Consider the following 11,573-nt stretch of genomic DNA (forward strand, 5'->3'; position numbering starts at 1 on the left):
TCATCTTTCAAATTTATAAGATATACATACCTGTTTCTCCTCTGGGACCTATAAAAAGCATATCAGTAATTAGTTAAAAAAACATTCAATAGGTCACAAACACTGATAGGTTTTATACTAGGAACCATCATTAATTTTCAAATTAACTAAAAAGAGACATCTTGTTCAATAAATCTGGAAAATAGTATGTGTACATTAAAACCTCGTTTTTTAAGATGGATCTAGGACTTTCCTCTAGGCTGAGTTCATTAAATGAGTTCAAAATTGCGGGCAATTTTGGCAGGAGACTTTCAATGGTCTCCTATAGGGGTCAAAGATGAAGAAATTTCATCTTTCGAGACAACCAACCGCATCGCAAAGAGTTAACATATATATCCAACTCAATAAAACATTGGCTTTACCAGAGGAAAATAACGGGTTTTATTGGACAGAGCCCAGACCTAAATCCAAATGAAAATCTTTGACATCAAATGAGCTGTGTGCAGGCGATACCCGTATTTTGAAAATATGTACATGCAATTTAAAAAATGCTATGATGATCCACCTCTACCCCCGCAAAAAAGATTCAAAATCACAAGACACTGCAACAAAGTTGCTTCAGAGTCTAAATGAATCCAATTTCTCAGGCTTCACATTGGAGAATAAAGATTTGAGTGTTATACCTGGGAGGCCATGTGTTCCAATTTCTCCTGGTCTTCCAGTCGGTCCAGGTGGCCCTTGGGGACCTGGCAGCCCATCGAAGCCTCTCTCTCCTGGAGGTCCAGCTGGGCCTGTAATATTATGACACACCTTGTTATGAGGTAAAATAAGTTGAGTAAGTATATAATACGTTTGACACCACATCAACAGGATCTCAGGAGCAAGTTGAAGTACCATTACACATTTTATTTTTCATGGTAATAAAATAGGCAACGATTGATAAAGGGAACATAACTTTGGCAATGTGTTCATTTTAAGGATTTCGATTCTGGACCTGTGTTGACCCTCTTCCCAGATCTCTTGTGACGGTTTGATTAATCCGTGTGTAGTTTTTTTTTGAACAATTGGTCCACGCTTTTTGTGATGTACACTGCGAGATGTTTTCCTTTCTCACAATCCACTTTAATTCGTATTTCTACTTGATCGCCAATGTTGGAGCTTTAGTGCTCATGAACTAACACAATGCAAGTAAAATGTACTCAAAAACTCTCTGTGTCGACTTGACTAGTTTTTGTTTTTTTCCCAGTGTTTTATCCTGAGCCTGCCTTGCTTTGACAAAACTGGTTTGTTCCTCTGCTATAATTTCAGGCATGAATGACTGAAATTGTTTGGAAATATTTGTAGTCTGTAGCTACTGCAGAGTTCTTTCTTCTTGCCCTCTTTAGGGATTCTAGACACGATGGCCTTTTTCCAGGATGGGGGATTTTCGCCCCCATTCACTGTATATGAAGGAGGTGTGTGCAGCCGTGAATTTGTGTTAATGTATTTCTCAAATGTGCAAATGTGGAATATGCAGGATGTAAGAATACAGAATTTGAAATAGGTGACTCACACAACACCCCCGACAGCGCAGACACAGAGCACAGGCCAAGGAGACGTGTGAAAAATCAAAAAGGTCTCAGCAGTTTGACAAACAGTCCTTTTTTTTTAAATGAACATGGGTTGCATGTCTTTTTTTTTTTTGTTTTTTGACAAGACATACAACCACAACGCTCTGCGGTGGCAGAGTAAAATGAGATGCCATTTATCTGCTTCACACTGTCCTCTTTTGCCTGGTTGCACAAGGCTGTAATGTCAGCTTGTAAAATCACACGTTTTAAAGCAATTTGACTGCAGCGAGGTTAAAAGTGAAAGAATGATCACAGGAAGTTTGTTCATATCACTATCATCATCATTACGATCATTACTGTTGACTATGTCTTTTGCTTTTTGTTTGAATACATTTTGGATCGTCAGATGTATATCTGTTCCTATATATGCCAGTGGAATATACCTGTACTGACAGGCAGTAAAATGAAATGTTTGGCCATTAGAAGGCGAAAATCCCATCAACCTGTGTAAACAACTCTTAACATTCATCCAACACGTCATATGCGTTCAATTTAAAACGCCCGGATTTCACAGTTAAGTCAGTACATCTATGATTAGACAAGATCATTATTTCAGTATTGATACTCTTTAGATTTTTGTTTGCTGGGTATCCGTGATGTTATTGGAATATAAAAAAGGTGCAACTGATCGACTCAATACTCTCCTAAATGATAGCCCAAGTTATGAAATAAGTCCCATATGATGTACAAAGACGAACGCATTCAACGCATGCGGGCTGTAAGCTCCCTGGAGGCAGTGGCAGTGGGGTGATACAGACTCGGTACGTTGGTCTCGCTGTCAATTGTGGCACTTGGAACGAGTTCCAGGTGCCAGTAGCCAACGTTTTTAAGTTCCTGGCGGGCATCATGCATCAAATAGGCAATAAAAAGAAGTAAGAAGAGCTGTTTCTCAAATGCATGGTTGCGCCGGATAGCTTTAGCACCAGGTGGGTGTTGTTAGTCATACTGTGCACACTGCAAAAACACATGCGCCTTCAAAGTGGCCCGTTGCATGAGACACGCACACACATCACAGGCGAGGAGGAGCTAAACTTCCACCACGTAAGTTCATTTCACATTTGAAGTGTGACATATTTTCCAAAAGGGTCTGTATGAAATTCACATGTCTCAGGAAAACTCATCAAACTCACTTCACCAAATCATGGCACTTTGGTGATTGCGTACAAATTCCCAGGTTACACATGGTGGATGTGTTTGAAGTCTGAACAGGAGAATCGCCTTGAAAGTGCTCAAGCCAGGCACAGAAAAAAATGACTTAAGCACAAACGGGAGAATATGCCCCCTATTGCATCTGAAATTTAAATCTCAGAATACTGAACTCTCAAGAGATGGGTTAATGAATCTGTATTATGGGTAGGTGTCACAAATAATATAATTAAATGTTTTCACTGATGCCAAGCTACTGTGTAGTTTTGTACTGACAGCTTATGGACAGTCCACCGCAAAAAAATCCAGTGTTGAATTGACGCCCACAGAGTTGATCTTAGCACTTTTTCTGGATTTTTTATAGCCCCACACGCTCCAGAGCTAAATCAACACTAAAAACACTGGGAGAGTTTTTTGGGGTTTTTTTTGTATACAAGTGACTCTTGTCAGACACATTTGTTTTCCCTCTCAGTCAGTTTGACACTTTAAAAGCTCACTAAATTTGATAACACGTACCCCAACACCTAAATCAGTGAAGCTACCCACTGAGCCATCCCACCGCCACACATCGTATGTGCATGATAATGCGATCAAAGGGTGTAATATATATATATATATGTACATATATATATTCATTAATTAATTTTCGGATCCGCTTATCCTCACGAGGGTCGCGGGGGGTGCTGGAGCCCATCACAGCTGTCTTCGGGCAGTAGGCAGGGGACACCCTGAACTGGTTGCCAGCCAATCGCAGGGCACACAGAGACGAACAACCGTCCGTGCTCACACCCACACCTCGGAACAATTTTAGCGTGTTCAATCTAGCTGCCATGCATGTTTTTTGGAATGTGGGAGGAAACCGGAGTGCCCGGAGAAAATCCACACAGGCACAGGGAGGCCAGAGCCGGAATCGAACCCTCCACCTCTACACTGTGAGGTGGACGTGCTATCCAATTGAGCACAAAAACAGTAAAACTCAAATCAAGTCTCATGTTGAGTCAGAAGCCAAAGAACACCAATTTGTTTTAAGGCGTGTTTTAAAGATGGGCAGCGAGGGAGCTTGCCGAACATTCATGAGGGCCATTCCAAAGAGAGGGACCGGCAACGGAAAAGGCTCAATCCCCTTCGGGACTCCGCTTAGTCCTTAGTACTTCATAGCGTCTGGTCTGTAGACCTGAGAAACCGGGCAGGTGTGTATTTTTTATACAGCGGTGGTAGTTTTAAAGTGCTCTATCAATACAATTGAGTTGAGTTGAGTGTATGGGTGGAGGAATTCAGAGTGGGTTGAGTCCATTGAAATACTTGACATCTATTATTTGACAACAAATATTAGAATCTGAAAAAGATCTCTAAAATGTATAGGGATACAGTGAAGGGATGCCAGGGTAAAAGTTATGTGATCCCTCTTACGAGTACCAGTCAAGAGGCGAGCAGCAGCATTCTGGACCAAGTTTGAAACAAGTCCAACTTTGTTTTCAAGACCATTAATTTTAACCCAACTAGTTTTGAACACCGCTTTAGAAGAGATCATTTCCGGCGAGTCACTGTTGATCGGTCTCTTCTGTGAGAGAAAATGGCTTCATGGGCCCAAAATCGTTTCATTTCAGTGTCAGAGTTTTCCAGTGATAAGCAAGGAGGAGAGGAGGATATCTTGGAGTGGTTTGGAAATATCTGTGTGAAATATCTACTCTGAAAACCATTTAAATGTTAAAATTACACTTTGTGAGTAAAAATGAACTCCCACAAATTTTACTCTGGAATTTTAACAATTCAATTTTTGCTGTGTAACTACATTTAATTGCCATTGTTCACTCTCAAAGGTTTTCAACAGACTGTCCTGGGAATATAAGAGAAAGTACACCTTATAATTTTCAGTTTTTAATTTACTGTGGGAAGGTTGAATATAATTTTCAAAAATGTCTTCCTAGTCTAATCTCATTGCATGCTGTACGTTTGGCTCAAGCCGAACGATAGCCAGTGGTGAAACACAACTCCCTTCCAAGTGGATCCTGCAAGACTTGGCCTAACTCTTGGAATTGCACACCCACAGATAACAACATGGTGTGGCTACATGGAATGACAAACTATTCCCTTTTAAGCGTGTCATAAATTTGGAATGAGCTGAAGTCAACAGTGAAAGCCCTGTAAACACCCTTGGAGTTAATTGAGAACAGACCATGTTTAAAGTGAATCAGACGTTTATAGCCAAACAGGCAGTTGAGACCGAATGTGTTGTTGGACAGTGCAGCCAGAACAGGAGGTGAACAACAGAAAGTGACAGTTTTGTGAAAATTCTTTGAGCTTTGACCATGTGATTGACGTGCTCTTTTTTTAGGTGGCCAACCTGGCCGTAATGTGCAGACAAATTGTCTGGGTATTGTATTTGATATACAGTACATACAGCAATACAGTATATCAAGCTCTCTGGCTACAGGACAAATATGGACACCATGAGAGTTCTTTAAAACCAAAAGACCACACACCGCTTACCTTGACAAATTTCAGACAATATTGAGATGGTCACATGTTGCCTGCACTTTCCCGCAGAGGAATGTGGTGAATAACCATATTCCTGAATACTCCAGAAAGAGGACACAAATCCGAGCATTTCACGTGTATTTGCAAAGTGGATGACCTGTTTTTGTTTTTTTTAAATTTCCGTCTGTTTTTCTATAGGTATGCTAGGTAAGTATTTATTAGGGCTGCATACGAATTTGTAGTGACTCGAAGTGAGCAACAAACGGGCTACTAAAAACAAACGAGAAATCCGAATTTGCGGATTTGAGTTGGTCAAAGCACATTGTCGCGTTTTTCTGGGTGGCAACACTCATCTCAGTCCGCCTGACATATTACAGCATTGCCGAATGAATCAGGCAAAGTATTTATTTTGAGCGCAGTCCAAAAAATGATGGCTTGCTCTGTTTGCTTTTTCTCGAAGAGTCATCACAGCACTGAAATTGATGTCGTGACAACAGAGCAGCTTGAAGGAGTGTGTGTGAGTGGCTTTGTTGTCAAGCAGTGGAATGATTCATGATGGTTGCAGCCAATTGGAGCAGCTGACCCTTGGGTTCCCCATATATTTTCAACAATAAATTCTTACCACAGGTTAACCAATGGGCGGCCCATTGTGGTTAAGTGAGTCGCACTGTTGCCTCAAGCAAGATGTTCTCACAGCTTTTCTGTGTGAGTTTCGCATGTTCTCTGGGTTGTTCGAACTCACAGTAAAAAATAAAAACTAAGTACAGGTATATGTTAGGCAACTGAGCACCCAGCCTCTCACCCTTTGTGACCCAGCACTGAGTCTGGCAGACAGTAACCACTGGATGTGGCTGAGATAATGGCAGAATAAGAAATCCTAGCATTAACCTAATTTATGATGAGAGAAATTTTGGTGAAGAGACCAGTTCTAAAACTTATTTGAAGTTTTTGACAGACGTCTTTTAATATAAGATATAGCTGAATTGGATAAGACACCAGTCAACGGCGAGTTCAGTTACTTTGTGAATATCACTAGGCTTTTGCCGATTCAAATGTGAATCTTTCAAGGCGAATTGTATGGCCAATGAAAAACTTTAGAAAAAAACTTTGTTGAACAATGAACTAAGAAAAAAAAAGGAACGAGGAAAACAAGCGTGCAAATCAGAATTTCAAAGCAAAAAAGAAGAATCAGAATTAGAGGGTTGGCTACATGAGAAAACAAGAAACAAAATAATGGGAAAAACAAAAACAAAATAAGACCACAATAAAGACACTGGATAAAAGAGTGATAATAGCGGAACACATAATTAATTCTGGGCCATATTCTGCCATGTACGTAAATCAGAAAAGGCACGCAGCTGTCTACTCAAATCTGTCATTTATGTACCCTCATGCCAGGTATGCACTCTGGATGGAGTAACCCAAAGATGTGGGCATTCCCTGGAGGGGCTTTTGTATTCTGTATGAAATAAATCCAATCAAAATAATTTTATCGGAATACCGTGCTTATGTATGAAGATCACGCATGTATGAAGATCCATTCATAGAAAAGGGATAGCTCAGCTGTTCCCAAGCTTCCTTGCGACACGGACAAGTATTTGAAAGTACAAAGTATTTGAGTAAAAGTATTTGAAAAGTGGGGGCGGCCCGGTAGTCCAGTGGTTAGCACGTCGGCTTCACAGTGCAGAGGTACCGGGTTCAATTCCAGCTCCGGTCTCCCTGTGTGGAGTTTGCATGTTCTCCCCGGGCCTGCGTGGGTTTTCTCCGGGTGCTCCGGTTTCCTCCCACATTCCAAAAACATGCATGGCAGGCTGATTGGACGCTCTAAATTGTCCCTAGGTGTGAGTGTGGGCGTGGATGGTTGTTCGTCTCTGTGTGCCCTGCGATTGGCTGGCAACTGATTCAGGGTGTCCCCGCCTACTGCCCGAAGACGGCTGGGATAGGCTCCAGCACCCCCCGCGACCCTAGTGAGGATCAAGCGGTTCGGAAAATGGATGGATATTTGAAAAGTACAAAGTATTTGACAACTAACATGGAAGCAAATAAGAACAAATGACTCAATACCTCAGTCACCATTGTGCCACTGCGAATGTAAGATGTGACTGCGGTTGCTGTAATAGTGGGAGCTCTCCACATTAAAAAAACAAACAAAAAAACAGTCTGCTAGCACCATATTTGAAGCAAAGGCCGCCACCCCCTTCCCAAAAGTTATATTTTGTCAATTGATATGATATAATGCCGACGAATTTGAATTGCCGTGGGCGTAATGTAGTGGGGACACATTACAGCCGTTGAATAGTCAGTGAGCATTTGGGGCAGGCGTGTACCGCAACGTCAGCATGAGTCAGACCGGCGGTTAACCAAATTGAAAATGTTTCACCTTCAAAAATGTTTCACAAGAAGAAAGGCTCTTAAATCTTTGGGAGAATGCGGTCTAGGCAGGATTTGACAGGGAGCACACGATTTAAGGTTTGCTCCACTCAGAGTGCATACGTTTCATAAAAGTGCATACATAAGTGACACATTCAAGTCAATGAGAGCATCTCCACCGCCCAAAAAGTGTGCATCTGTGCATCTTTTCTGACTTAAGCCTAAAGAAGAATATACCCCTATGAATATCCCCAAGAATATACCACTATGCACATAGAGGAAAGGTGTACAAGCCAGACACGTAAGAAGAAAATAAAGACTTAACGTGTAAACAGGAGAAATGGCCTGCTATGAAAAGTTGATGCAACATGAAGCAATTCCCGTATTTTCTGCACTATAAGGCACCTCGGATGATAAGGTGCACCTTCAATGAATGGCCTATTTTAAAACTGTTTTCCTATACAGAGCGCACTGGTGCATAGAAGCTACAATAGTGGCCGCGGTTACGCGATGCATCCACTAGATCAGGGGAGTCCAAACTCAGTCCGCAAGAGCCACTGTCCTGCCTGTTTTCCAGCTCTCCCAGGACCAACAAACTCGATTCAAATAATCAGGATCGTTCTAATGCTGCTTCAGAGGTGGCTGATGAGCTGATCATCGGAATCAGGTGTGTTGCAGCCGGGAGAGCTGGAATACAGGCATAACAGTGGCCCTCGAGGCCCGAAGCTGGACATGGCTGCACGAGAAGGAGCTACGCTCAAGGGAATACAATACAATACAATACAGCTTTATTTATATAAAGCCTTCGCAATTGCTGCAACTATAACAAGGCCATGAGAACTGGTCACAAACATAGACATGTGACATATACCGGTAAATAAAAATGGCATTCCAAATCAATAAATGAAAGACAAAAGTTATGAAGTCAATTGATTCAACAAAAAGGCACACAAACCTTGTGGGATCCACGAGGGACTAAATATCCTTAGAAGTCTTGATTTTCTCCGTCTTCCTTTGTTTAGTCAGTAGTTAATTATCTTCAATTCATAATGGTGTTTGAGTGTGGGTTGGCGAATGCACATGTCAATGAGTGTCGGGCAAAACCCTTTTCAGTTCCAATTGCTTCCTGCTAATAATCACTGGCGTAGGAACACGAACAGGGAAACAACTCAATGGGGAATATAAAGAGACTGCGACACCATATATAAGGTGCATTGGATGAAAGGGAGCACTTTCGACCTTTGGGAAAAATGAATGCTTGTAAGTGCGACTTATAGTGCTGAAAATACGGTACTACTTTTTGCCTCAACAAATGTTGATCAGAACGAATCCTGAGCAGTTACTGTAACACAAATACATGTTGTCAAATATTTCTGCCAATTTTGAGTAAATCGATTTGAGGTTCCGTTGATTTTCTAGATCTGTTCCATATACTGTATTCAGTGCCCTGAGGTAAGATCTGTTGAGAATTAATGCTATTTATTCCTTTGGAATAGAAACGATTCAATGAGGATATTTCATGATTTTTGTCTTCCAGAAACTAGTCAGCAAGACTGATCGTTGTTTAAGTGTTTGTATTAAAAAAATATACGTTTGTTATAAAATATGCAAATATTGAATAGAATAGAAAAGAATCCTACCAGTCAGGGTGAGCTCTGAGAAGCTCTGCATTTCTTTCAAGACATGATTCAGGCTGGAGTTGAGGTTCTTTATCCGGCCCTGAACATCATCCTGGTTCTTCTGAACAAAGTCGAGGATCCCTTCGTGATCAATGACTGTGTTGTTTAGACCCGAAAAACACGTCCATAAGCTAGATACATGTTGGTTAAGTCCTGAAAGTGGAGGACAACAGCGGAAAAGAGAATCACAAAACAATTGTTACAAAATATACTTTGAAGAGAATGTCTCAGTTTTATCGAAATTTCCATCAGCAAGTGTCGCCAATCTAACTACTCCAGCAATTGCAGAAGAGAAAGAAATGATGATGCAATTACCTTCCTTGATCTTATGGATGGAGTCATAGACTCCGTCCAACCTTCCACAGACTCCTTCAATTTTGGATAACCTCTTCTCTAGCCCATCGCCAGATCTCTTACAGTCTCCAATTTCGACCAGCATCGTGCTCTCGTAGCGTCTGAAATCTTGGTCCATCCCATCCAACCGGTCCCGACTTTCCTCAATGTGTTCGGTCACCTCCTGTTGTATTTTATCCAGTTCTGAGATAATCTTATCCTTTGTGTTTCCTGTCGATTGTTAGAGAATTATAGGGTCACAGCATGTTTTCATCAAGAATGTGTGCTGAGTCAGTTTGATTAAGCTGAGCTCACCCAGGTCAGTGATGACACTGCCATGTTTCTGTACAGTGTGTTCAAGACCCTTGAGGGTGTCGTTTATAGAGCTGAAGGTCAGGATGACTTCAGACAATTCACCCTGCAGAGTCTTCATCTGGTTGTTGTTAAGGGCCCCACCGATCACACTGTGACCATCTAAAGGTCGCTCAGCGTCCAAACTTGGACCATCTCCCCTGGCACCTCCATTTGTACCGGTTGAACCCGTGCTACCAGAACCATCACCTAAACAGTAAAGAAAGTGAATACTAAGGAAGAAAAATCTTTACCTTTTCTTTTCTTATCCCTGTTGTTTCAAAACATCTGGTGCAAAAGTTTCCATCAAATACAAAGTTAAAAATAACATAGCCGGGTACCCCGTCAGGTCCATTAGTTCGTCACTGATGGACATCCATTTTACTGATGAACGATGAAAAACTTACAAAAAAACCTGACGATATAGTTATTAAAGGTTGTGAAATGTAAATGTCATCTCAATGGCTTGTGATGATATGCATATCTGTGGATCAAATGTGAGACTGAAAAACTATTTTGAGGAGTGATGTCTCAGCACACCGTGGTAAGCACATCCATGTGTGGAGTTTTCATGTTCTCTTCTGCGTGGGTTTTCTCCGGGTACTCCGGTTACCTCCCACCTTCTAAAACCATGCATGGTAGGTTAACTGATCACTCTAAATGGTTCCTCGGTGTGAATGTGAGTGTGAATGGTTGTTGTCTATGTGTGCGCCAACCAGTTCAGGGTGTACCCTGCCTACTGCCCGAGGTCAGCTGGTATAGGCTCCTGCACGCATGTGAGGCTCGTGTCAATCAGTGGTTCGAATAATGGTTGGATGGATGGACGCTTGGCCATTGCCAGACAAGTACCGCATGGCCAGTCAGAGTGTTATGCTTATTCTCTTCTAACATCTCAGCATTTGCATATTTTACAGTGTATAGTCAACCCTTCTCCATTGCGGGGGTTATGTTCCAAATCACCCCCACAAAAAGTGAAATCCGTGATATAGAAATACACCATAGAAATACTTTCAAGGCATTTGTCAACACATTTCGACATTACATGACACCTTACATTTATTGGTGCAACGTGTGACATCCTCTCGCAGAAGACGAACTTCATCTTGCAGGTGAGAGCACATCTGGTTGCAAGCACCTCCAGAGTCCACACTCAACTGAAGTCGGTTGATGTGGTTCTGCAGGCGGCCCAAAGCATCCCTGGAATGATTCCGCAGCTTCCGCAACTCATCCTCGACTGTCCCACAGATTTCGCAGTCCTGCCCAAGTAACTCCACCTCTGTCACAATGCGGTTAAAGTGTTCACCGTGGTCCCCAGTCAAAGCCTTGATCTTACGAATGTCATGACTCAGGTCCACGACCTAAGATATGAACATTTACATGTTAATATTTATCCTAGCAATTATAGCAACATCTGAATTTCGATTTTTTTTTGCCTAAGATATGAACATTTACATGTTAATATTTATACTAGCAATTATAGCAACATCTGAATTTCAATTTATTTATTTATTTATTTTTGCAAAAGATATTTACAAGATGTACCCCTTCTCACATCTTTGATTTGATTATAATTTACTATAATGTCGCTGTCGTGTGAAAAACACGAGTGCACATTTTGGCATTAAAA

The 11,573-nt window shown here is 41.5% G+C and overlaps 1 protein-coding gene across 1 annotated transcript in view; it reads right to left on the bottom strand.

The window, feature by feature from the left end:
* Positions 1 to 11,573, bottom strand: part of emilin1b (elastin microfibril interfacer 1b) — a 35,935-nt gene that overhangs the window by 1,666 nt on the left and 22,696 nt on the right. The window contains exons 7-12 of the mRNA XM_086107278.1: positions 11,001 to 11,304; positions 9,911 to 10,156; positions 9,578 to 9,826; positions 9,224 to 9,415; positions 663 to 770; positions 31 to 48 (exon numbers count right to left, since the gene is read on the bottom strand). Coding sequence (XP_085963404.1) covers positions 31 to 48; positions 663 to 770; positions 9,224 to 9,415; positions 9,578 to 9,826; positions 9,911 to 10,156; positions 11,001 to 11,304 — 1,117 coding nt within the window. The remainder of the gene's footprint in view (positions 1 to 30; positions 49 to 662; positions 771 to 9,223; positions 9,416 to 9,577; positions 9,827 to 9,910; positions 10,157 to 11,000; positions 11,305 to 11,573) is intronic.

This window comes from Hippocampus guttulatus, chromosome 3, assembly GCF_054856545.1.
Source record: "Hippocampus guttulatus isolate MCC_2025c chromosome 3, RoL_Hgut_1.0, whole genome shotgun sequence".
NCBI lineage: Eukaryota > Metazoa > Chordata > Actinopteri > Syngnathiformes > Syngnathidae > Hippocampus > Hippocampus guttulatus.